Consider the following 27,943-nt stretch of genomic DNA (forward strand, 5'->3'; position numbering starts at 1 on the left):
CAAAATCTGTGTAAAACGTAAATCCACAAGCGAAGAGAAAAGAAAATTGATTCAAAAATGTTTGTTTGAAAGTTGTAAATATTAGGAAGATATTCACTAATGCTTTTAGTTTATTTGTAAATTAATTGAATGTATTCACAGACATGTTTTTATTCGTGAAATTTGTTTGCAGATCCGTTTTATATTTGCAAGATATTTTAGTGAGGTTACAAATCTATTTTTCGTATTTGTATTTGTGGAAGGTGTTTTATATTAACAGATCACACATTTGCTCACTGATTGTCTGTAGACAATTACTGTGGGTTACCTAGGTTACTGTAGATTCTACAGTAATCTATACATAAGCTTCGTGCATTAAATAGTTTTTTTTCCATGATTAGATGTTCCATGCTTGAAGTATTGCCACTCCTAAAAATATTATTGCATTTAAGAAGCACAACTGAAAACTCCCTTTAATAATTCACTTCACACACCAGGAACAATATTAGGACTTTTGTTGAAAAAAAAAGAGTAAGATCAGCTTTGGCCAGCTGGACTCTTCCAGAGCAACGATTTCACTGTGTAAACGTGGGAGTTGGTAAAAGAACCAAAAAAACTACCCGACAAACAACTCTAACAAACGAAATAAGTCCAACAGAACTTTAAGCACGTGTTTTTCGTGGATGTGGGCACAGGTCTGCTCAGTAAATTAATTGTGGCTTAGTTGCTTGGGTTACGTATGAAAAATGCCACCCTGAACTGACCCCTGTTTATATTTATTTCAGTAAAGAACGACGTATTCAATACATATTGTGAAGTTTCCGAGGATACCCTGAAGGCATCATACTGTAGCGTGGCGAGGGCGGTTCGTGTGACGTAGAGCGCAGGCTTTGGCTGTTTATTGTTCCTGCCTCAGCACGGACAGAGAAAACGGGCTAAGAAGCTGCCAGCTACCTTTTTTTTCACACGGTTAACGGTTGGTTTAACGAGGGTGTAACGGTCGAGACAACTGACTGCACAAACCAGGGGCCATGGCGTATGCGTACCTCTTCAAATACATCATCATCGGAGACACAGGTAAACTGCAGCAAGTGCCAGCTACACTCCCAGTTAGCATTCAACTAGCTTTTAGCTGTTAGCTAGCGGAGCATTTCCGCAGTGTTGGTTGGTCCAATGACGTGGTAAAAGCAGAGACGCAAGAAGTGGGATGACAGCTCCAATTCTTCACCGTTATCAAATTTGTATTGTATCTAAAGTACCCTGACAGTGACAGAAAATTACTCACAGGCACCATAACTAAAGCTTTTACTATACTACTTTAGCATGGTAGTTGTTGACACTGGCAGATGTATGTCGGGCCTTTTGTCCGTTTGTGGCGAGGGTGGGGGTGTTAGCCACAGCTAACAAGCCCAGCTAACTGCCTAGCTAGCGTTTGCTATTTCACTAAATATTTAGCAAACAGCTGTCACGACTGTAGATTAACGATCAATTAGATCTCTATACACGACACTGATGATTATTACATGCATTTCTTATTGTTGTGGTTGCATCATCAAATAACACAGCTTACATTAGCTAAGCTTCTTGTCAGAAAAGGCCAAAACGTCAAGCTAAAGCCTCCAATATTCCTTGAAATGGCGTAGAGCAGTTGTTATTTCTGACCAGATTTCTGTTGCACGAATTGGACAGTGTGTTGACGTTTCTGTTCTGTACTTTTTACAGGATTGTACCTTTTTCTTTCGTCCAGGTCATTATGTGGAAAAGCAGTGGGTAGTAGTTAATGTTGTCATCTGTTTATTTTCAGCTAGCTGTCCTGATGAGGGGCATGCTCTGTTAACTTGCAGTGTGGCAGCAGGTGCATTTCAAATGCTGCTGTAAGGGCTGTCATCTGAGCTACAGTGAGAAATTTAAGGGGATAATATAATGCAAGGAGCCACAAAAACAAAAACCTTGAGCCAAATATACAGTCAGGACAAACAGGTGAAGGAAGGACCCATTTAGATGTTATTAATTTTCCATGCAGTGTTTTATACATCATTAGTACAGAAGAGTAAAGCAAGAAAAGCTATTTTGAGGGAAGTTAATAAACATGTTTGTAAAAGATTCAGAAGGTTTCCATGGGTCCTTGATATCCTTGAATGTTTGTCAGTTTGAGAGAGAAAACCAAGGCCTTTAAAGTTTTTGAAAATAGACAGTGGTCAATGAAAGTGCTTTGATTTATATATTCTGTGCAAAAATAGAAATTTAAGTTTTTAAAAAAATATATTTTAGTTTTTTAAATGTAAGTAAATAGACTGTGTTGCGGTCTGCATATGTGCAAGAGACTATATAGTCTGCAGTCACTGTAGCCATCCCAGTTGAACAGTGTTCACATGTTCAAGCCCCTCTCTTTTTTTAATGCTTTTGTAAAGCCTGCTAGCTTGCATTATAAAAAGTTATTAACCTTGATCCAGGTCTCAAACTGTGCTGTGAATTTGAGGGAATTTGGTCTAGAAAGTCCCTGAATTTGTTGTTTGAGAAGGAGTGGAAACCCTGTTGACAGTATACATGTGTTAATTTGCTTTACATGATCACTGATGGGCTGCTTGTTTACTTCTGGGTTATTGCGAAAGAGGTTCGTGTTTTGCCTGCTGTTGCTGTTTATCTCAAGTAGTGTCTGCGGAAGCCAAGGTCCTAGCTTGATTACATGTATGTCTACACCAGAAATAGTCTATAGAGTTCCTTGTGCATCGAAGCAGTGTTTATTTGTCAAATTTTGTCAAGTATGGCAAAATGTAGAAATGATAATTGCATTAAGTTTGACCATCCTTGGTGCACTGTGACACTGGAAGGAAATGCCAAAAAAGACAGATGTTGTGATTGTGACGAGTCATGAATTTAGTGGGAATGTTGTTTTGTAATTTCATGTTTGTTGAAAAACATATAAAGATGATGATGTTATGGTTTTTTTTCATGGGGTCTGTCAAACAAGCGTGTTGCCTCATGTGTAGAGAATATGATTTGTAGGCTCTGTAGCCCCACCATGCTTCATTTATAATGGTATGTTCTGACACATTTTACCTTTATCCAGAAATTGCAGCTCCTGTGATTTGGATATTGCACTTGGCCACACTGCGATTTCAATAATACTTCAATGAATTGTTCAGCCCCAGGTCGGTATGTGACCAGTAGCATTACAACTGCTCATAAGTATTATTGTAGACTGCCAGAGAATCCCATCTGCTGTACTGAAGTGCTTCCACAAGCGACGGCACCACATGAGGCCCTTAAACAGACCCATACATGCATGTATCCAGGATTTTTGTTTGGTGTCGGAAATATAATTGTCAACAGCACTTAACCTTTGACATCATAGGTCCTGTTATGTTTGTTGAATGGAAAGAGAGAATAGAAGGAAGGAAAGAAAGAGAGCTGTTACAGACATACAGCTGTTGATGAAAACAGCCATTTCTATCCTGTCGCAGGAGGATTTTACTAATTTGGGGGAGTGTTTGGGAGCCTGTTTGATCCCTGAAGCTCCCTAACCTTGCATTGTCAAGTTGCCAAGAAAAGGTTTGTTGTTAAGATCAGTGACGTGGTGATAATTCACATAACTGCACATCTTGATCTTAGTAAAGACGAGGTTATAATAAAGTTTTATTCTGAATGTTTTCGGTCCTGTGTAGAGGAGCCAGTTTGTGATATAACTTGACCTAACCCCACACTGTTTGGCTGTGATCCGTCTGCCCATGAATCATACTGGACCAAAAAAAAAGAAAAAGAAAACCAAAGGAAACATTTTTTTTCCCAGCTGTAACCGAATCTTTGCCGTTACATTCCAGATCCACATCGTCAGTTCTTTCACATGAGACACATCGTCTGAGCAATAATCATTTCTGTATCTGTATTTTAAAGAAGAAGTGGGGGTGAGAGTTTATCCAACTCCCAGTTTCTTTAATGTTGATAATGAAACCATCAGTCCAGCAAATCTGCAACTTTTAAAATTACAATTTGCAGGTGTGCAAATATCTGAAGGAGGCAGTTTTGTTGGGGGATGTTTGCTGATGCTGCATGATATGAATTTCAATCAACAAATATATCAACAGTCACGCTGGTTGAAATTAGACATGTATAGAAGATAAATAGAGAGATCATATTGAGCAGGAAACTCGCCTGTACATATGAGCAGTATTGTGTGTGATGCGAGTTGGTTCTGGTGATAAATTGTGTTTAGTGATATTATTTGTCTAGTTGTTTGCTAACCTGAACAAGCAGTCAGTCAGGTTCTGTTAAACACCGGACTAATCCTTTAACTTGATGAAGTCAACTATTTGCATCAAATCCTTGAAGCTATAACCAAGAAATCTTTGGAAGTTTCATTATAATTGACTAAAACCTTCAGGTAATTAGAATAGATTATTTTAGACTAATAGTTTATTCATGCTACTAATACTTAACAGTTTACTAAAAAAGGATAGTTTCAGCATTGATCCTCTGTATATAGTCATCATTTAAAGTAATATACTTGTGGAAAAGAACTAGTGTATATAAATAAAAAGACGTGTTCACATTTGTAAACAAAACGGCCTCCTGCCAACTTTTGCTCTGGAGGTGCAGGCTTTTACAATTTACTTTTATTTAAATTAATTCCTTTTATGAAGTATCTATTGTTGTTTATATTGTGTTTTTATTTTGCCCTTTTGCACCCACACATCAGCCTTCAGGTCCTTATCCTGCAGAATGATGGAGAATCACCTGTTACTTTGATCAGCCAGGTGTTATCTGCCCTTCATTATCTGATGCTTTTCATGGCCTACAGTAGTTTGACATATTCCAGTTGGGTGTGTCTGTTTGTACCCTAGTAACTGCCATGTAGAGTCATGGTACACCAAAGCAAATAACCGTATATCCGAATGTAATAAGACCAGCAGCCTCGACCAGAAAAACCTGCGGTCTCCAGGCTGGTCCAGCTGATCACTGAACTTATGCTTCATGACACAGACTCCCTCATTTCCCCTCAAGGTCACAGTCTAACCCTAACCTGCTCCATAGCAACGGTTGTCCACACACGTCTGTCTGCGTGATGTGCTGTTGTGAGAGACGCTGGCGTGATTTCCGGTTCGCTAGTTGTCCAACAGGACTAGTTGGATCATTTGGTTTAACCAGTTGGCTTAGATCTGTGGTGATCATTACCACGCTGCAGAGAACGAGGAAGACACGCCAGCTCCAGCCAGTCAGTTATGTTGATGAATTTTTAAAGGTTTAATGCACAAGCAACATTTTAAGACACAGTTCTTTCTTTATTTGTATCTAAGCCACTAGTTGAATACAATTGTGTTCCCAGTGCCATTTCCCAAACCGGTTCTTGTACAGCTTCGATTATGTTCTTACACTGAGCAGGTGAGTCTTTGTGACAGGTGATTATAACCGGGAATTCCTTTTCATGTCACTGTTTTCTGGTAATTATAAAAACATAAATTTATTCCTTTAAAACAGAAGAAGCTCATAGTGAAACTTTTTTTTTTAATATAATTAAAGTAACACTAGTAAAACTGATTCACCATGTGTCATTCATGTTTTCTGAAATGTAAAATTAGTAAGAAAGCAGCTCTGCCTGGAGGCATCCTGGTGTTAAAGAATCTGCCCATATAGAGATGTTTTCATTTATCAATATTATAGTTTTAATAACTCGTTCTGATCCAAACGAAACTGATTCTGTGTACACTCGTCAACTAGCTTCTCCTTCCTCACCTGAGCCTGTCTGTGGAGACCACACCTGTAATCAGGTTGTTCTCCACATAAGTTCTGCTCCTCAGCTTAGAAGAGTTAGTCACTGCACACAAAGGTAAAGGTTCCTTGATGTTCTTACTCTGCATGTTAATTTGGGAGCATATCGTCTAGATGTGCCGTCAGGTGGCCAGTGCTGGAATGGGATGCTAACTGTAGCTTACTTAGCTAGCAATACAATTTTTCCGTCTGTCGAACAAAAGTGTTACCAAACGGATTTTCTCAGGTTGCTCGAGATTTACCTTCAACGTACCACATCAACTCCGTTCTTAAGGAAGGATGTTTTAACCAATTATGCATTAGCTGTAGCTTTCAACTTCTGCCTCATCCTGCCTCGGGTTTGCTCGCGTACAGGCAGGTCTCTCGTCCCGCTGTCCTGGACTGCAGCTGCTGATGGTGGTTCTTGTTCTGCTCCAGTAGAGAACTACACCAAGCTTACCAAGGCTGCAGAGCAGAACCAGGTCTGCTGCTGCCAGCTGCAGGTAGCGGGTTAGCTGTTGAACTGTTGACAGTTTGAACTTTGAATTAAATACGTAAATATAGAAACTGTTAATGAAGTAATCTGTACGATTCATCTGAAAAGTAGATCATATCACCATATAAGACGTTTAAGCACACTAATGATGTTTGCAACACAAAGCACCGATCTTTACTTTTCTCTTTATTGCTAAAATGACACTTAACCGTTATATTTGATCTATATATCATTGCCACATCGGCCTGTGTTGAATCTGGCCTGGGATCTTTGCTGTATGAGTATTCAATTAATCAATTAACTGATTGACTGACAAACAAAAACTGTCAGCAACTATTTTGATCAGTGATTAATAATTTAAAGAAAAACTGGGGAAATTCTCTGGTTCAAGCTTTTCAAAACTTGGATTGTTGTTGGACAAAACACTGACATTTCGAGATGTCACCTTGGGTTCTGGGAAATTGTCCTGAAGCATTTTCACCATTTTCTGACTTTTCTTTTTAGACGAAACAATTCAAGAAAATAATTGACAACTTAATTGTTACTGAAAATATTCTGAAATTGCAGCCCTGCATTTTTTTTAATCAGCCTACACGTTCTCCTCTGAAGTTCCTCTGTACAGCAGCGTTGTTCCATGGAGCCCAGTCACCTGGCGGCTTTTTGCTTTGTGATGACCCAGCGGGTTCTTCACACACTTCACCTGAATTACCTCTGCGTGAGAAGAGCTTCTGGTTCGGTGTCGTTATTACCTCAAGCAGCAGCCGGAGGAAAGACCTCGCGCTGTAACATATTACACAAAGATCTCCTCTAATTATGACTCTGATTACAGCCACTCTCACCATCTGAAGCACAGCGGGGTTTGATTGTGGGCTGCTATAGATACTTTGCTCACGCTGTTTCCCACAGGTGTCACACTGTCACCTCTTGTCTAGAAATAGGAGGTTATGCTCTGCTGGAATTATATGTTAATTGTATTGTGAGTAATTTAGCTAATTGGAAAAAGTAAAGCAAATAGAAGCGAAATTCCTTCATGATTGCTGTGTGTTTGCTGCTGAGCGTTGGTGGGAGAAAAGTGAAGCGTGTTGTAAACGTGTGTGTGTGTGTGTTGACCCGCTCAGGTGTGATGGAGGAAACCGTGACGTGAATGTAACGTGTCTATATAGCTGCCCTCCTTGTGATCCCTCTATCCTTCCACCCATCACTTATGATCTTCATCACACAATTCCTGCCTAGCAACGGCAATGCCTGGCAGCGGTAACCCTTGGAAACCACAAAGGAGAAGACCATGTCCCTCTCTGTCACCTCATTGACTCTCTGTCAGTTTCTCTTCCTGTCCATCCTCTTCTCTCCTTCACCATAAACCTGAGAATCAAACCTGCATCTCCTCTGTGTGAACTACAGACTCTGAGCCTGAAGCACTTTCATATTCGGTTGAAGAGAAGATGATTCACTCTCATTTTTACAAGCAAATAGACAGTGAATCATTATTTCTCATGCAGTACGTTAGAGGTAAACACGGGGCAGTCCGTAGCATTATTTCGTTTTTTGATAAATGCATCAGGAGTGAATTCGTTGCTGGTGGATTATTTTTCTTCCGGTTAAAATCTGTTTGTTGATGTAAATTAGTTGGTCTTTGCTTCTTGTAACAGTTGTTGTTGTTGTTGTTGTTGTTGAACGTACATTAGCAGAGTTATTACCTTCATGAAAGAGGTTATGTTTTCACCCACGTCTGTTTGTCAGCAGGATTATGCAAATAGCTCTGAACCGATTTGCACCAAACTTGGTGGAGGGACGGGGCGCCGGCCGGGGAAGAGCCCGTTACCATGTGGTGCTGATACATGAGAGTAGTTTCAGCATCTTCATGGTGTTCAGATCTGACTTTGTTTCAGATATTACAGATTTTACAGTTATTGATTTAATCTATCAGTTGTTTTTTCAATTCATCAATCAATTGTTCAGTCTATAGTGAACAATAAAATGAATGTATCTTATACATATGGAAGCTGAGAAAGGCCACACTCCATAGATAACAAAGCTTGTTTATTTCATTATAATGACTTTGTTAATTGGAGATCAGATGATGGAAACTTCTAGAGCTGTACAGTTAAAATGTCAGGATGACACATTGATCAACACATTGATCAACGCATTGATCAACACTTTGATCAACGCATCAGACAACATTTCAATCAAGGGCAGATTCAGACCTCGTCAGCTAATGAGTTGCTAAGGGTTGTTGCTACGGAGGAGTGTTACTGCGACTTAGTGTACGAGGTTCTGTCAAAATAGTTTTCTCTCGATAATATCTTGAGATAACGAGCTTCCTGTTATCTTGAGATAACGGCACAAAAAAAATATTTGCGGCTTCCGTAGCTACATTTATAAATGGAATAATTATATTTCGCTCACAGCAGAGAAACGAAAACAGAAAATGTTTGTTTAATCAATTATCAAAATAGTTTCACTAGATTTTCATTAGAAATGGATCTTTAATCTGAAAACACAAACAAAAAGTTAATAATTACACTGACCAATGACTCAAAATTCAAGTATTCAAATGTAAAAATATAAAGGATATTGTACGATTAATGTCTAAAAATGTATTATATAAAACTATAACACCGTTTCATGTTTGGGAATCAGATTACATGTCCTGAAAAAGCAAATGTTGTGTAGCGTTCACCTGCCGGAGGACGAACACTAAGACGGTGGAGCAGCTGCATCAAACCTGTTTAGTGTGTTTCTAATGTTCAGTGTTTGTTTTTAGCACATGTGAACTTACTGTTTTTGATCTAAAGGCTTGCAAGAATATGTTTCCTCTGTTCACGTACAGCATTTCCATATAATTTCATAATGCTATTAAAATAGTTTTGACTCAATAATTAAATTTAATGATCCACAGCATTTTTTTTTTTTTAACTGAATTACTAAAACTATTTAAAACCAAACATTGGTTAGTTATAGAAATGAATCTTGACACCACGCGGTTGTGAGCTCAGACCATCTGAGGGTGTTTGTGGATCTGAGATCATAACGTGGTGTTAATAATGAGCAGATTCACTGGGACCCTTTTTGGAAAAACAGCAGTGAACACAACACGTAACAAAGACGCCAGCCGGTCAGTTCGCTCAAGTCATCTGAGCTGACTCATGTTGGAGAAGCAGCGTGGAAGCGTCCTGCTGCGGGTGTTTGGACTGGATGATGACTCCGATATTCCCACATTAAACATTAATTAATTATATGTAAGAAGTGATAATTACTGTTGTACATTTGTAACTTCCTGCAGAGTGTTGTCTCTCTGCGCCGTGTGGGAGTCCGCAGCTAGATTTTATAACCGTGTGTGTGTGTGTGTGTGTGTGTGTGTGTGTGTGTGTGTGTGTGTGACGCTATAATGCTCTCTCTCTGACGTTGTGTGTTTTGTCTTTCAGGTGTGGGAAAGTCATGTCTATTACTACAGTTCACAGACAAGAGATTTCAGCCAGTTCACGACCTCACCATCGGTAAGACATAATCATAACACGATCGGAAATGTATTCATGTTTAATAAATGAAAGACAGAGCAGTAAATGTCAGGGTTTATCTGTAGTTAATTGTTTTTTTATTCTGTTTTATTAATGAGGATAAACAGATTGTTTTTTGTTCTGCTTAATTATGAAGGTTCCAACCCGATGATAATTAACTTTGCTTCGGTTTATTATTTGCTTCAATCCTCGTTATCGCAATAATTAACACATTCAACCAATCCCTGTGAATTCCCAGTGAAATTACCGCAACTTTTCCGCAAATCTGACCTATTATCAGAGTTTCCCTCGAGTTGAACCAATCACAGCAGTCCCTGATCAAATCCCTGATGATGTCACCAAACTCACTTCCTTGTTTGTGGTGTTGAAGCATGTGGTGAAGCTGCAGACGTGTGTGACATCACTGTTAAAGACCGAGTGAAGACGTTCAAACGTGTCTTACGTTAAAGGGTTAAATAGTTTTGTGGCGCTGCAACATGGTGGAGGAACCACAGGTGTAGAGCTGCCGGAGCCTCCGCAGCGACGCTCCACTACGTTTATTCTCCAGAGGAAATAAAATATCTACAGTCACATGATCACGTTTATTTATCTACGTTTGAAGAGCTTGAAGATCCGATCATCACTGAAGAGTCTGAGAAAAACTCATGGTCACAGTCATGTTGATATTTAAGGTGTATTGAAAAAAAACACAAAACTAAAAACATCCCAACGTTTGAGAAAAGCTTCTGTGAAATCAGGTATTTTAGCCGCAACAATCCCAAATCCTGGAGGGACTGACTAAAGAGTTTATGTACAGACACAAAACACATCACAGCTGTCACGTTAATAAACTTCATATCTGATGAGCCATTAGAAATGTTCAATATGTTTGACAACACACACACCAGTTCCTCTGAAGTGCATGTTGGTCAAACAGGAGTCAGTTACAGAACCTTGGGAAAGTGTTCAGATGTCTACACTCAGGACCCGTGATGACGACGCATCTTTACAACATTTCAGAAATAGGAGCCACTAAATATCCAACTCCAAGTGTCACAGCAAAACATCTGAAGACTAACGTCAATCTGACTCTGAAGTTTTTCCTTTGTTAATACATTATCACAAGATCCAGGGGTGTGGATTGTAGATGAATATGATTGTAGATCATGTGGGAAGTTACAGATGTGTTAGATGAGTAATTATATGGTGCTTTATTATTCCAGCAGGTGAGAAACTTTCTCTAACTGCCGCTCTTTGGTTTGTGTGTGTCTTTGTGTCTAGGTGTGGAGTTTGGAGCGAGGATGATCACTATAGATGGCAAACAGATCAAACTGCAGATCTGGGATACGGTAATATATTTATCTTTGTCTCATCACATTCCCGCCTCCGTAACAACATCTGAGAAAACGTTACGTTCTTTAAACGGCGTGAAGTAATAATAATATATAATGATGATAGACTTTATTTGTAAAGAAGCTTTCGTACAAGAAATGAAGAAATGAAATGCACCAAGTTCTTCACATGAAAAGACATAAAATGAACAAAAACATGTTAAAAACATTGATGCAAAATGAGATGGAATAATAATTTTACATTAATCAGATCAAATATTGAGCGCAATCAAAAGATGAGTGAATTTACCTGAAAGTGTCGTAACAGGAAAACTATTGAAGCATGTCAAATACTTCGTATCTTCAAGGTGCTTTATGTGGAAACAAATTCTTTTCACTGTATAATTTGAATATATCATTAAAAGTCAGTGATATTTAAAGCTACAATATGCGATTCCTGGAAATGAAGCTAATCGCTAGCATGAGACTCAAAGGCAAACCGCTCCCAGGGCTCTGAAGGGGGTTACACCATCCATCCATCCATCCATCCATCCATCCATCCATCCATCCATCCATCCATCCATCCATCTGCAGGATGGATACGAATTCAAACATCTAAAGTGGCACAGTACGAATTGTTCGAACCCCTTCCTGCCCAGGTGACGTTCACCGACCACCTTACAACCTTCACTCCAGCTGTCCCATGCATTCTTCCTCTTGATGTTTCCTTATAGAGGATATCGACATTGGATGTAGTCAAGAGGATGTGGGAGTTAAAACTGCACGGCTGAGTGTAAATGTAAAGTAATGAGGAACCACCTACATCGAGCAGGAGCCATTCAGAGGGAAGTGATGTCCCTCATGGTTTCGACTGGTAGAGAAGAAAGTTCAGTTTTTAATTTTCTCTGCCCTCGTGATGTTTTCCTTGATGTAAGAGTAGTGAAGGAGCGGGACGCCTCGGTGGCTCACCTGGTAGAGGGCGTACCACATAGGCTTAGTCCTAGTCCTGAGTTCAAGTCCCACCCCCTCTCTCCCTCCCTGACCTTCCTGTCTCTCTCCCACTGTACTATCAGAACAAAGGTCAAAAATGCCCCAAAATATAACTGTAAACAGTAGTGAAGAAAGTGAAAAGGATGTCATGCTGTGATTTGTCCTGGAGGAAGTGTCCTGTACCTGCAGTTAACCAGGTGACCAGCAGATGGAGCCACAGCTCCATTTTAAAACACTGTGAGTGAAGAAGGCCTGAAACAGTGATGTGAGTCCCGCTCCCCAAAAATCAGAAGACCACGGCGGGTTTTCCGTTCTACCGGCGGGATAATCATCTTCACCTCGCCGGTATTAAATACTGGATGGTTAAAATGACAAGCAGTAGCGACTGGTACAACTCACCACCACCAACAAACAGTTAGAGAAACCTGTGTGTGTTTGCGTGTGTGTGTGTGTGTGTGTGTGTGTGTGTGTGTGTGTGTGTGTCTACACACAAGCATACAGGCCAGATGGCAGACAGACACAGAGCTCCCTCTTTTCACCCTTATTTATCATTTATTCCCTTATAGCATTATGGCTGACTGACTGACTGGCTGACTGTTTGTTCCAGTGGCCACTTAACATGGTGTGTGGTTCACTGGCCGCCTGCTCCTCTGGCTGACTGAGTCACTGACTGGTCGTCTAACTAAGCGACCGACTGCTTCACTCGCCACCCGACCGGCTTCCCGCCGGGTGACGAACTGGCGGCCTGGTCCGCTGACTTTCTGAGTGATTCATCGACTGACTGTTTCTTACTGACTGACTGTCTGGTGTTTGAGATGAGGTCAGAGCGGTGCAGGGCTGCAGCTGCTGGGATAGAGTGCTGTTTTGTTTTCTGCTCCGGCCTGGTCCAAACACAGACAACATTGTTACAGTACAGCGGCCGGAGACAGAGGGTGAATGGACGTGGCGGCGAGGGGTGGGGGGTTGGGCGGGCGGGTGGGTGGTAAGAATTTCTAGATAGTGAAAGGAGTCATAGAAAGAGGAGATTTATGGAGAGGGAATGAAAAGATGAGAGTGGAAGAGAGAGAGTAGAGGAAAGGCCATGGAGGAGGGCGAGCGAGCAGACAAGGTGACCCGGTGAGCTGGACTCACTGGCAGGTGTGGTGCTACAGGTTTAATCCACACAGCGCCGCAGCCGCAGCCGATGTGATGCGCCATTTTGTTTATAAATAAGAAAACGGAGAGTGGAGACACACGAGCAGAGAGAAAGAAAGGAATTGTGACAGATACATGAGAAAGAAAGAGAGAGATTCTCCATTGTGTCCAATTATAGGCTCTGCTCTGTCCTGTCCTCTCTCCAGCTGACTGAAAACCCGGAGCTGGACTCTGCAGGATAATCAGGACTGGTACAGAGCATGTGTCTGACTAGACTGCAGGGTTAGGACTCACAGGGAACCGTGACTGGAGCCGAGTCAGACTCAGCGTCGTCTGTGGTCGATTCAGCTATTCAAATTTCACTTTCCGTTTATCAATAAATCAATATATCAATATAACTTCATGCTACGACTCTACTAGAGGAATGGATTTGGTGATGGTGTCTTACATGTCTGTTCAACCAGGCTGAGATCTGGTGATGTTGACCCCTCCCTCATTTTGCTCATTTTTCAGGTTTGTCCTTTAACATATCACCTCTGTGTGTGTGTGTGTGTGTGTGTGTGTGTGTGTGTGTGTGTGTGTGTGTGTGTGTGTGTGTGTGTGTGTGTGTGTCTGTAGGCTGGTCAGGAGTCGTTCCGGTCCATCACCAGGTCTTACTACAGAGGAGCTGCAGGAGCACTGCTAGTCTATGACATCACAAGGTAACAGCCAATCAGATCAACACTCTGTCATTTAGAAGTAGGATGTTATGAAAACACCGTGTCCTGAAAGAGCTTAAAAACTTAAATATCTAAACTAATATATACCGCCCAGTTCCCGCCTTTAGGTTGTGAGCATGTTGTGACAGGGTGAAATGTTTTTCAGGTTTTAATAATCCACACATAGAAAGATAAATACACTGCAGATATCTCCAGGTACGCAACCATTGTACACACAGCATTATAAATAAAACTGACAGGAATGATCCAATATTCAGGATATGTATTGATGCCTGTCAAAATCATTCAAACAATATTATTTCTAGTCTTTATAAAAGTCTTATGACAAAAAAAAAACAAAAACACACACGTTATTAAACATTAAAGAAAGATGGGAAAGAGAGGGAAACCTTACAATACCCAATGAGGATTGATTAGATATTAGATGTGTGTAAACTCCAGTGGAAATGCAACTCTCGCCTTTCTGTGACGGAAACAGGAAATTCATTGTTACCCAAAATATTTCAGAAAGGATATTGTAATGAAATAGATATTGATCTGAAAGATAAAGATGTAGGTGTGTAGGCACTCATCACATTCATGGCATCAAATTAATTAATTTAATAAATAAAAAAACTCACTCCTATGCTTTCTACAACACGGACAATCAAGTCAAAGAAAAACAACAAACACATACTGTTTAGTGTGTGTGTGTGTGTGTGTGTGTTTGTCTGTGTGTGTGTGTGAGGACAGGTGCTTTGTCTGTGATGTTTTCAGTTTTACAAAAAGTATCGTCAGACTGAAACCAGAAATGTGCTTGTTTGAACAGACGGGACACCTTCAACCACTTGACGACCTGGTTAGAGGACGCTCGCCAACATTCCAACTCAAATATGGTCATCATGCTCATCGGCAACAAGAGGTGAGGTCCCGCTCGGTCCAGATGCATCAACACGCTCTGCTCCACGCAGCAGTGACAGACATTTGTCCGAGCAAGCTGGGAAGCCGTTATGTCTGCACCCGGTCTTCAGTCTAAATGAAATATCTCCACACTAACTTTAAAGAAATGCATTTTTTTTTTTTTTTTTTAAATCAGATTTACATCAGGAACGAAACTCTGCAACAAACCTGCACTCTCTGCTCTCTGTGGCCGAGGCTGCACAACACGGGGTTGTGTAAGATAAAGTTATGTCAAAAGAGTTCTGTTGGCGTCTGTTGTTGCAGAATCCTCGAAGCGACAGTGACTTCAGAAAACATCCAGGCCGCATTTCATTTTAAACAGATAAGACTGACGTTTATTTTCCCAGTAGTCTACGCTGTATAAGCCACAATGATGACGTGAAAACATGTTTGTTTTTGTTTTATATCTTTGCAGATGTATTAAAAATTACAAGCTGAACTCTCTCATGTACAAAAGCACCGAGACACTCGAGCGTTTTCAGCAGGTTTTATTGGTTTGTATTTGCCAGCTGATGAGCAGCGCCTGGTGTTTGCCACATGTAGAACTTGGAGTTCTGCTTGTGTCTCATCCGACCAGAGAATCTCTTTCCTCTAGTCCTTAAGATGCAGTCTGACAACAGTCTGGCTTCTGTCCAGTCACTTCACCACCATGGATAGAGAGCTGCTGAGCAGGTTCTCTCGTCCCTGCAGACGACTTCTGAAGGTCCGTTAGAGGGACTGTTGGGTTCTTGGTCGCCTTCCTGACCAAGACCCCTCGGTCAGGAAGAGTCCTGGTCCTTCCAAACTTCTTCCATTTCACAATTATCGAGGCCACGGCGCTGCTGGGAACACTCAGAGCTTTACAGATGGTTTTAAACCCTCGTCCTGATCAACGCTTTCCCACAGTTTTATCACACAGAGTTCCTTAGACTATGTACCATCAGTTCAGTTCAGTCCAGTTTGTGGAGCTCCAGTGAACTCTGTCATCACTGCTCTAAGATTTACGCTCGGGACACACTGCATGTGCATGGCGGCTGCATCGTTGCCATCAATACTCAAATGTTGGATTTCTTTTTATTATTAACATTATTTACCCTCGATCAGAGGAAGACACAGAGGGAGAGAGAGAGAGAGAGGAAACCAGTAAAATACTGCCCGCACGCCTCAGGCTTGAAAAATGGGCAAGACGCCGAATCTCCACGTCACGTGACGCAGCTGCGAGGTGCGAGACACGCGTGTCATGCAGGCAGTGTGTCCGCTCTAACCCGTTAACATGGGCGCTGAAATGAAAACCAAGACGTTCAGCAGCTGCCACACAGACACACACACACACACACACACACACACACACATCCAGTGAGTTCCTCAGCCTGTCAGTATAGGTGTAAATACTGTGTAATTCTGCGTGTTATTGTAGATTGGAAACTCCTCCTCGAGTTCCTGAAACCTCCAGACAAAACAGAGGACATGACCTTCTCAGGCAATCTGCAGGTCTCAAAAAAACTACATTTAGTTTCCTCCAAAAAGTCATTGCAAGGTTTAAAAAGTCTAAAATTTACTTTAAAAACAAAAAACTCTTCAATATTTTCGCATGTCTGGCACAGGAAGGGTCGTTTATTGTCACATAATGGTCAAGTGTCAATGTTAGGAAACTTGAATGAATCATTTTCCAGTGGTTTCCTTTTGCCTCAAGCGCCTCAAATCTAGAAACATGTTTTATTTTGTCATTATAGGTTATTGACTTTAGATTAATGGGCAAAAATTGTATTTTATTCATTTGAAACTAAATCTACAACATGAAGTTTTCAAAAAGTGAAGCGGTTTGAACACTTTCTCCTGTCAAATCTAAATGAGGAAGTTCACTTCTGCACTAAACCTCAAGTAGTTATTGACAAAACAGACGGCTCACGCTGTACCAGAGGTTACGAAACAGTGTCATGGGAGATAAAGAGAAATTACACACATTACGTTAAGAGAAAAAATGCTGTTGTTGATACAAACACCTTGAAGCTAATGCAGGTTGACTCGTACATCTGTTGGTAAATTAGCTTCAGCGTTAATTCTGCATGGAGAGGTTGGCCAGGTAGCAGCAGAGGGCAGCAGGTCACAGTCATCTCTACCTGCTGTTATCTGTGGTATGTCATCATGAAGGGAAGCGTTGGAGAAAACTGGTCATTTCTCCCCGTGAGAACGTCAGTGATCGTGTCCTGAGTCGTCCTCTTCTGCAAATGTGTGTTTCCAGTGACCTGGAGTCGAGGAGAGAGGTGAAGAAAGAGGAAGGTGAAGCGTTTGCCAGAGAACACGGCCTCATATTCATGGAGACCTCAGCCAAGACTGCCTCTAATGTCGAGGAGGTAATAACACACACACACACACACACACCCAATGCTTTGATTCGGGCTACATTTCAAAAGTGACATGTTGTTTTAAAATCTATCTTGAATGTGATCTTCTCCCTGCAGGGCAACACTAAACAGCTTTCTCCTCGCATATCAATCTTTTCTCATAAGAAGGGCGACACCAGAACGTCACACACATTATCTGCTATTTCACAGATATCAGTGCTGCCTGTTGACATCTGTAGCTGCAGTTAGTCATCTGGGTTTTTTTCTTTTTTTATTTGGAGCACAATGCAAGCTTTAAACGAATCCACTGAGGACTAATAATACATGTTTGAATGTGTCATGATTGATGGCAGGAAGTGTTTATAATCACCAAAACCCTCCGGAGGCTTTGACTGTGTTTTGTCTTCAGCAGATTATTGAAGAGGGTTGTAGATAGAAAGTTAGATCCATGGTTTGTCCCACACTGGCTGCGTATTAAGAATGAGCAGTTTTAGTATTAGAAGTGAAATTTAATTCATATTTTGTTGATTTAGTGACTTTTGTTCTAGTGCCACCATCAGGTCAAAATTTCAATTTCTTTCTTTTTTTCCGCCTTTTTGAAATGATTACAAAACAAGTGAAGACAAGAGTAACACAAATAGATTGGACCTGAACACGTAAGAGAAAAATACGAAAAGAGAAATTGGAATAATGATAATAATGTAGAGGGTATCTAGTAGAAAAATAAAATGGCGTTGAGGTATATACATGTATGAGGAGCGTTCTCCTCGGCCTGCTATGAGGAAAACACTGTTCAATACTGTGATAAATAAACAACACACTGGTGCTGGGGGGGGAGGGGGACACTGTCTCAGTCTGTAGTTATAGGTTTAAAAAAGTTTGTCAAATGAAGCTGCAGTCCAATCACAGACAGTTTTCCTTTTAGCTTGTTCATAACCGTTCGCTGTTAGCTCAACGTTAGCTCAGCGCGCTACGCTCGTGTAAAACAAACCACAAACTGAAAATGTGTCGTTCCTACGTGTTTAAATCACAGGCCGGTGTGATGGAGGACGCTAATCGCCTTTTTACTCACCAAGGTTGTGATGACACTCACAGAGCTACGACCGTAGTTGTTGTCAACTCCAGTAAACCAAAACGCAGTAGAGGTTTATTCCCACACACAATTATAATTTAAAAAATAAATAGATAAATAATAAGGAGAAAGAGGGAGTTGCGTATGTGTGGTGTGTATGTCTGACTGGGGGGCGGTTACACTGATTATCAAATGTTAGCATGCTAACATGCTAAACTGAGATGGCTAACATGTTAAGCGCTACACCTATATATGAGCTGCTGCTGTGAAGACGTGCAGCCTCACAGAGACACTAACATGCCTGTGGCTCGGTCTTGGATAAGATGTCAACACTCCGTGCGAGCATTTACAACAGAGTGAGTCTTCTTGATGCTGGAAGGTTAACACAGAGGAGTTTTGCACCCTCCTTCCTTGACTTCTCGTCTATGAGCGTGCTACACCTCCTGGGGGCTCAACACTGAATCCAAGCATCCCAGAAACACCCCCCGCTGTGTCGTCCTGGCCTGCTATTTCACAGCCCGGCGGGGGTCTTGCCTCTTCATCCGACGCCAGTGGCTGCTTCTCTGCTGCCTCCGACGTGGCTTTAATGTCCACGCTCTGGCCTCTGATTCCCAGCTCTCTGAGCGAACAGGCGGTAGATGTTGCAGACTCCTCCCAGGGTACGGAGAGCTCAGTGAGCCGACCACAGCGCTGAATCGAGCAGCGATCCCTGGAGGAAGTGACGTCAGCCAGCGTCTTCCAATCACACACACTGAGCGTTGGGTGATGCACTTTAGGACTTAGTTGTGATGCCATGTGTCATGTCAGACGGGGAAGGCTGGCAGGGAGCGATCGCCTTTCCTTCATGGCCCTCACATCCTTCCAGCTGCTCTTCCTCCTCTCCACTCTCTCCCACCGTGTCAGCTGTTCCTAAGGAAAACCTCCTATAGATATAAATATATATATTTGATGCGTCTACAGCAGGGCTTTTGTGTGTTTCTGTTAGCGTGGGTATCTGGGCAGTTTATCGTCTCATAATTGACAAACTTAACCCTCCTGCCCGTTTTATGCTGCTTATCTGGATCCAGCTAACATGAACGAATCATCTCTGTAGTAATTATTGATATATTCTGCTGGGAAGCTCTGAAACCTGAGACTTTTGGCCATGAAACGGGTATAAAATTTGATTCTGTGTGGTGGCAAAAAGGTCGATTTAACTTGTTGAAGCATGTGAGAGCAGGAGGTGCTGCAAGATCCACAGACATCACACACAGTGTCAGCGTTGGCCTGTTGTTCGTGGTTCCCGGGTGTCAGTGACCATTAAATTACAAAAATTTTCAAAAAATGCATTTTTAGCCTCCACCATCTTACCTACTGTAGTTCAATGTTTTACCTCGTATGAAGTCAAACGTTTCCCTCCCTCTGGACTGTCCTCGCACTCAGAGCTCCACCTCCTGTTGAGCGTTTACCTGCAGCAGCACAGCTCGCCGTGCCGGAAGCTTCACCTCGCCAGCGTCACATTAGCACCACGAGCCACACTTAGCAGAGGGAGAGCGTGAGCTGCTCCGCCTCTCGCAGGGACACACCCCTGCTGTTGTTGTGTGTAATGAATGCACGCCATTGTCCTTGGGGACCCCTTTCTCACTTACCCAGTCACATAAATAATCCCATCCTACACAGCACAGCGTGCTAGCCAAGGGCGCCACAGTGTGCCGTCGTGCATGTGTGTGCGTGTTTACTGATTTTTTTTCCTCCTCTTCTTCTCTAACCTCTTGCGTGGCCTATATCATGCAAAATCAGACCCCCACACCGCTGTGGAGTTGAGCTCTGAGGTGCTCTGGGGTTAAGATGAGGGGGGAGGGGTGTGTGTGGCGTGTGTGTGTGTGTGTGTGTGTGGTGTGTGTGTGTGTGTGGTATGATTAATTTGTCTCATTAGTGTCCTCTGAATCCTCCTGATACCGCTCCTCTCCTCCCTTCCCCTCATCTCTCCTCGCTCCATCCCTCCTCATCCCATGACGTCCATCATTTGCTTTTTACCTCTCTCCCATCCTCCGTCACCTACTCCCCCCCCCTCCCATCCTCCATCCGTTTCTTCCTCCCACCCCTCAACCAACGCGTCTTCCTGTCTTTTCCCCTCCATGTCTCCCTGCCCTCCTCCTCCTCCTCCTCCCTCTTATCCATCATCTCCTTTTCTCCAGCAGTATATCAACCACTTATAGTTCATACATATTCATAACCCCCACCCAACCTCCAGCGGCATCCAGCAGCCAATCAGTGCGCTGGCTTTATCATGAGGGTCTGTGGGTGGACACCAGGGCTGATGGGATGGTCCTTAGAGAGAGAGAGGGAGGAGAGGGAGAGAGAGATTCCTGTAAGCATCTCCTCATCCTTTATTCTTTCCTTACTTCCTTGACACCTTATTCTCAGCTTCTACTCGTTTCTTCTTTTCTCTCTCTCTCTCTCTCTCTCTCTCTCTCTCTGTCTCTCTCTCTGTCTCTCTCTCTCTCTCTCTCTCTTCTCTCTCTCTCTCTCTCTCTCTCTCTCTCTCTCTCTCTCTCTCTCTCTCTCTCTCTCTCTCTCTGATACTGTCTGTATTTTCTCACTGATCTCATTTTTTTTGTTTTACATTTTACTCCCCGTTCTCTTTTTTCGCTGCTTTCAGCTCTTCATGCTCTTCTCCTTCATCTTCTATAAACATTTTCTCTTCTCCTGATGTTTTACTTCTGTTTCTCTCTCTCTCTCTTCCTATCATTTACAGTCCACACACATCTGAACTTAATATTTCAGTTATGGAAGTGCATGAAGACGTGAATGAACGAGGGATGCGGGGATGTGTTGAAGGGAGGAAATAGGACAGAGTTAACAGGACAGGAGTCTATTTCCGACAGGGTGTCAGATCGGAGTTCAGGACGTATTTTCAGTTCTAAACGATTCCACTTAAGGATCACACATGTTTTTATGGCCTAAATAAATGTGTGTGTGAAGGCAGTTAGATTTGCTGTTTCATTGTTTCTCCATAGACATGTGTGTGTGTGTGTGTGTGTGTGTGTGTGTGTGTGTGTGTGTGTGTGTGTGTGTGTTGTTAAGTCCAAACGTAACATTTTAGATCATCTTCCTTCTCTGATCTGTTTTTTGTTGAAGCAGAAAAATGGGACAAGACAATAACATTAAAGACCCTCTGATTAAAATCAAGTGTTTAACGTCCATATGATGTTTTTTATCTCATACAAGACGAGATGAGTGACATAATCACCAGCACCATGACTGAGTGTTTCCACCTTGAACTGCAGTGAACCAATGACAGTCTCTTAAAAACAGATCCAGGGTTTCATATGTCACAAACCTAAGGAACCAATCCTGTCACCTTGTGGGGGCGGGGCTAAATAAACCTGAAATCTTGTCAGTACAGAGAGAGAGAGAGAGTTAGCATTAGCACAACTGCTAACACTGTGTCAGCTAGTTACAAACTAACAAACAACATAAACAAATAAAAAGATGCTAACTGTGCTAACCGTTCTGAAAAGATGCTAAGGGGTTATCACTCATGCGTAAAGGGGAAGAGAGATATGCTATATGAAGCTGTGGTTTCATCGGACAGAATTTTAACCACCCAAACACCTGCAGCTACACAAACTGATGCTGGTTTTATCTCTGGAAGCTTTTCATGACGTTTCTTTGACGTCATGCTTTGGTTTCTGTCCTGACATATCTAGTGTGGATTGTGGGACGTTATGAACACTGGTGTGTGTCTCTTTCTCAGGCTTTCATCAACACAGCCAAGGAGATCTACGAGAAGATCCAGGAGGGGGTGTTCGATATCAACAATGAGGTAAGATGTGCTGATCCCTCCCTCTCTTCCTCCAGAAACCTCTTCATTCTCGCTCTTTTTCTTTTTTCTTTTCTTCTTTTTTTTCAGGCCGTCTTCTTCCCTCTTCCAGCCTTTGTTCTCCTCTTTCTCCTCAGTGTGGTTTTCCTGCAGTGTGTGTGGTTTGCCACGCTCCCTCTCTCCTCAAAAAGAGGGGAGGAAAAAAAAACCCTCCTCGCTGCTTCCTTTGACTCCAGCCAAGCAAAACTCCCTGCGCACCTCCTCTCACCTGCTCTATTTTCCACACTATTCCTCTCTCGCTCTCTCTCTCTCTCGCTCGCTCTCTCGCTCGCTCTCTCTCAGCATCTGCCAGCTCATAAATTCCACACATCCCACAAGGTCTCAATCATCCTGTAAGAAAACAAACACGTCAGCCAGTCGCTCTGTAAGCCGCCTATGCAGCCAGTTAGTAAGTTTGCTATCCAGTCAACCAGATGGTTATCTTCTTAGTGAAACGGCTATCCAAGCAGGAGAGTCCAGACACCTGGACTGTCAGCAAGTCCAAGTGTTGGTCTGACAAAAATGCAGTTTACCTGTGAAAACGTGTCTTAGGTTGTTTTCATAAAGACATAAACACCTGAATATGTTTCTATGACTTTCGGACCCCGTTGTACCCGTTAACCAGAGGAACTGTATTTCACGTATTTCAGGTGTTCAGCTCAGTTTTCCACTCTGAGACAAACACCAGCTGAGCAGCAAAACACAGGAAACAAACAAGGAACAAACACTTCAATTCAGAAATGATCATTTACGTGTCTGCTAGGGTTTTGCCGAGGGACTATGATATCAGTTATAGATGGTCACGATTGCTCACGTCTTACAGACAGTGAGATACAGACAGCCTTTGTATTTAATCAACCAATCAATCAATCAGATTCAGTCAAAGTGGTAAAGATAAAATAATAAAATGCTAAAAGAGAGGAGATGTTTGGAAGAGAATAAAACCAAAAATTAAAGTAAACAAATAACACTCAGAAAATAATCATAGAATAAAATACCAGTTTAAATAAAATAAACAGATAAAGTGCGTTATCTGTTTCAGAGAGTAGTTACAGGGTAAATCTGGCCCCTGGTCCAGACAGTGAGTAGAAATAGTTGAGTCAGACAGGAGTGGAGTTAGCCAGCCACTCAGTGTTTATGCTCTTAGTGAGAGTAAGATGGAGTGAAGGCCGGCCGGCCAAACCACATCAGCTGACTGAGAGAGAGACACAGAGAAACAGAGAGAGAGAGAGAGAGAGGGGGAAGCCCCACCAGAAATGTTGGCAGCCACTATGAGAGAAAACTCTCACACACACTCAGACACACACATGGCCTCAGCTCAATAAATGTGATTTAAAGGCATACAGTGTTTCCCAGAGGCACTGCTGCTACTGATTGTAAGAGGGGGAGTTACAGTGAGAGCGAGAGAGATAAATATACACAGAGAGAGAGAGAGGAGGGGGAGATGATGAAACACAGAGAGGGAAAGTGAGCACCACAGAACAGAGAGAGAGTTGAAAGAAGTGCATTTCTCTCTCTTCTTTTATAATGTGTCTGTTTTTTATGTTGTTTTTCCCGGTGTGTTGTTGGTGACTCCTTTACCTTTGTGCAGCACAGGAGCACCTGTTGTTTCCTCTCTGATGTGATCTAATAGAAACCCCTACATGCGCCGAGCAGCGTTCGTCTCACCATGAAAGCAATGACACACTCATTCTCTGGTGTTTGTTTTATTTAGTCAGTGATTAGAATCACGTTTTCTCCTGTCATGATGATTAAAGCCGCCTGAGCTTGACTGTAATTGGGTTTATTAGTTTGGAATAAAAATCAAACAAATCACATAAAAATAACAACGAACTGAAATGTGCAGGAAGAGGGAAATAATTATTCTTTACCTCTAGATAATATGAAACAGTGGATGCCCCTGATCGTTAAGCTCCTGTAGTGGAGAATGAAAATACTTGTATCCAGTAACATGCTAACGAACTGGGAACATACAAGTCCTAGTCAGCCACACCAGCCCACAAGAAAGCTACACGACTGGTGTTTGTGGGACCTTATTCATACATGCACTCACACTTTATAACTGTGTCCAATCATTTCAATTTGCCACGTGTTGACTGCAGATTCACCGCAATTTGCAACAGCAAAGGGTCTGAATACTTTTGTAAATCAAAAATTTCAGTTTTTAATTTTTTTTATTTTTAATTTGCGAACAATTTAACTGTGTTTTGTTGATTGATTGGTGAACAGAAATGGCAAATTTACAAATTAAGATTCAATTAAAGTGAAAGGGACTGAATGTTTTCTGAAGATTGCCACATATTTCTAACAGGAACTGGTGAGTTAAAAAATGTTAACCAGTTGAAATTTTAATAAAATGTTTTTGGAGAAGAAAGTTTTTTTTATTTAGAGTTTAGAAAACATTTCTCTCTGTATGAGAAGTAAAGATAGATTAAAGCTCTCTCAGGCTTCTCTAGAGCTCTACTAACAACAGGTCAGTCAGCCAATCAGAAGAGAGGAGGCTCAGAGCCTCTCTTCTGATTGGCTGACTGTTTTCTGACTGATCCAATAAAAATACAGCAGATTTCAGGTAAAAACACTCAGAGAAACCAAATCCTGCAAGGTTTGGATGGTGGGTCCAGGTGGGCGGGGCTTGGTGACTGCTTTGTTGTGACATCACAAAGTTCCAGAAGTCCTGACGGCTGGTTTTAAGGCTCAGTTTCTGAATACAGGCTGTGTGCATTTCTCTGTGGACTGAGGCTTTGATACTTTCACAGTATTAATATAGAAGCTAGAGCTGATCTATAATCTATAATCACACTACACATGGACACAGACCTTTACACTGGAGGAGCTTTAAAGAACAGACAGTAACTTTCCTGATCAAACCAGCAGATTTAATTATCATTACTGTTATAATCTGTTTTTCCTAAATGGTCAATCTGAGGAATTTTCTTCTGTGATATTTTATGTTGTAACCCGTTTCCGTCTCTTTGTCTCCGTCTCTGTCTCCACACAGGCTAATGGTATTAAGATTGGACCCCAGCACCCTACCACCAACTCCACGCTGACCGGTAGCCAGGGAGGCCAACAGGCTGGAGGGGGCTGCTGCTGAACCCCCAGAACACACCTCCTCCTTCAACCCCAACCCCCTCCCCCCTCCTCCCCACTCCTCCCCCTCCTCCTCCCCCTCGCCCTCTCCGGCCCTTCCTCGCATTTCTACAGAACTGTCCAGGCTCACTAACAGTTTGTTAACCTCTCTGTCTCTACTGCTCCATTCTTTCACACCCATCCATCCCTCCCTTCCCCCTCCCTCTCTGTCTCTCTCTCTCTCTCTCTCTGTCTCTCTCTCTCTCTCTCTCTCTCTCTCTCTCTCTCTCCCGTCTTTCAGCCATGTCTTTCGTAAGTCTCTTCGCCGTAGAGGTGGAGAGGCTGCGTTCTCATAAATCATCCTGACTTCCTGCAGTCTTATGAGGATAAGAGTCAGATTCACCTGCAGATAAACTGACCAAATTCTAAAGTTCACCTTTTTTTCTTTTTTTTTTTTGGTTAGATAAACAGGTTTTAATCTTTTTATTTAAAAACATCCATGCATCTTAATTCATGCTGATGTTGTCGGGATAATTGAGTACCTCAGAATTATAAAAAAAAACAAAACAACAACTATATTTTCAGTAACAGTGAGTTGACTTTGTCCAGATAGAGACAGGATCGTGAGTAGAGATTAAACACACTCTTAACAACTGACTGTATGGAATAAACCATGCTCTGTGTTGTGTCTGCACACACACATTTGTACATGTTTTTAAAGAAAATTACACAGCACGTTGGCAGCAGGACGTGTTCCTACATGTTGAGTCAGTTTTCATGCTGTGCCTGTGTGTATAGGGATGATATAGGTATTCCAGTATGTCAGGTTGTAAGGATTGGGAGGCTTTCAATTCACTGTATTTTCTTTCCATGAAACAATGTGCAAATTATGTCATTTCGCGCGTCCTCTCCCCCCTTTTTTTTTTTTCATCATGTTATTTTGTTCTCTCTCCGTCTTTGTGTCCTTTTCGTTGACTTGCAAATGATTTGTATTTAATGAACACTACAAACTGGTTGTGACTTAAAAAAAAAAGAAAAAAAAGAAGTGTTTTAAATTGTCTGGGGAGGGAATAAAAGACCAAACTGTTGAGTGTGAAAATAGATCCTTTCATAAACGATACAAAAGACAAGCAGGACAGTCGAAGGGATGTTGAGACCAGTGGCTGCCATTATGAAATTAAAGAATAAAAGGAAAATAGATTGGAAATCAAAACTTTTTTTTTTTTTTCTCTTTTTGTAAACTGTATTTATCGGGCACATTTCTGTGTATATATGGCTCTTCAGGTTTCTGTAGCTTTTCTTTTGTTTATTGGCTGTTTAGGGTCAAGCTTGGCATGTTAGGTATTTCTCTCCCAGGGGTCGGAAAAGACAGTTCTCGTTTAAATCCAAAGGAACCGAGCCGCCCTGTTTCATTGAGGGTTTGCTGGTGCCGTGTCTTTTAAATGAGGAGTATGAGTGATAACAGGGTGTTAACACGACCGTGCAGAGGCATTAAAAATCCCCGGTGGAGAACAGACTCTAACTAAAGAAATGTCAAGGCCTCTCCCTGTTTAAGCGAGCTAATATTTTTACCATGAATTAGCGGGCAGGTACGTGACGTACACTGTTCAGAGCTTGATCGATGACTGCTGCGATGTGTTCTGCTTCCACATCAACAATGTAATATGCGCCATTTTACCGTTATGATCATATTTTACTACTTCAGTTACTTCTGGTTCATCCCTCCCTCTCATCCCCCCTCCTTCTTCTTCTCTTTCTCTGACTGTGTGGTAACATTAGCTCTGTACCTATTTTAATGCCAAACTTATTGCTTACCTGTGTTTTGTCCAAAAAAAAAAAAAAAACTAATGAGGGAAAAGAAAATCAACTAGGCCCCTTTTTAATCTGACCTGAAATCAGCTGTCTGCCTTAACTCCACCCCCCTGCGAGATTTGGACAGCTGCTAAAGTGAATCAAATTGACCCTTTTTATCTGCAGATGGGCATTTAACCACTAGCTAGCCCGCTGACGCGTTACACATACGTAGATACACACTGTGTATGTGAGGGAGACGAGCTACAGGCCTAGTTTGATCTTTGTGTACAAATTGTGGCATTTCAGATGAATCCAACCCACGTCGACATTTTTTCCTTCCCACCCCCCCCTCCATGCGCACACACACCGAGCCTGCATACAGTATATGCATGCATACATAGATGATGCATACATATATTCCAGTCTATCTATCCTAGCTGTTTTCTCTCCAGGCTAACTGTATAACTGTAGGGAGCTTCTGGATTTCACGGCAGTGTGAGTGAATCTGTTTTCCTTGACGGTGTGTTCTTCCTCTTCTTTTTCTTTTGTCCTTGTTTTTATTTTTTATTCCTAGATATATTCGGACAGTTATTAATCTTATTCTGATGATGATTATTCTTTGTAAAGCAACGTGTGAGTGTGTGTGTGTGAGCGTGTGAGTGTGTGTGTGAGCGTGTGAGTGTGTGTGTGTGTGAGCGTGTGAGTGTGTGTGTGTGTGTGTGTGTGTGTGGACCCAGGGGGATTACAGGGGGAGGATCAAGCCAAACCTGACGCATCTATCTATCTATCTATCTATCTATCTATGGATTGATCTATCTATCTTATCAATGTGGCCCTCCTGTCTTGCTCTTCCCTTCTCTTCCTGCCTCTCCTCCTCAACATTATTTGCTGTGTTTGTTCTTTGGAAAAAATAAAAACGAAAAAATGAAAAAATGAAAATGCTACACAATAAACTATAATAAAACATTCTAAACTCTAAACATGTCATTTTGATGGTTATGTGGAGA

The 27,943-nt window shown here is 41.8% G+C and overlaps 1 protein-coding gene across 1 annotated transcript; it reads left to right on the forward strand.

Annotated features, from left to right (window-relative positions):
• Nucleotides 1-859: 859 nt before the first annotated feature.
• Nucleotides 860-27,916, forward strand: rab2a (RAB2A, member RAS oncogene family). Its single transcript, XM_056391146.1, has 8 exons — nucleotides 860-1,056; nucleotides 9,649-9,720; nucleotides 11,002-11,069; nucleotides 13,794-13,876; nucleotides 14,703-14,795; nucleotides 17,055-17,166; nucleotides 21,969-22,037; nucleotides 25,072-27,916. Exons 1-8 carry the CDS (start codon nucleotides 1,011-1,013, stop codon nucleotides 25,165-25,167), a joined length of 639 nt encoding a protein of 212 aa, XP_056247121.1. The 5' UTR covers nucleotides 860-1,010; the 3' UTR covers nucleotides 25,168-27,916.
• The last annotated feature ends 27 nt before the right edge of the window (nucleotides 27,917-27,943 follow it).

Source organism: Seriola aureovittata, chromosome 12 (genome assembly GCF_021018895.1).
Source record: "Seriola aureovittata isolate HTS-2021-v1 ecotype China chromosome 12, ASM2101889v1, whole genome shotgun sequence".
Classification (NCBI taxonomy): Eukaryota; Metazoa; Chordata; class Actinopteri; order Carangiformes; family Carangidae; genus Seriola; species Seriola aureovittata.

Coding starts and splice junctions, on each gene's coding strand:
- rab2a (XM_056391146.1), top strand. CDS start 1,011: ATGGCGTATGCGTACCTCTTCAAATACATCATCATCGGAGACACAG. Junction 9,721..11,001: donor AGTTCACGACCTCACCATCG/GTAAGACATAAT, acceptor CTTTGTGTCTAG/GTGTGGAGTTTGGAGCGAGG. Junction 13,877..14,702: donor CTAGTCTATGACATCACAAG/GTAACAGCCAAT, acceptor TTGTTTGAACAG/ACGGGACACCTTCAACCACT.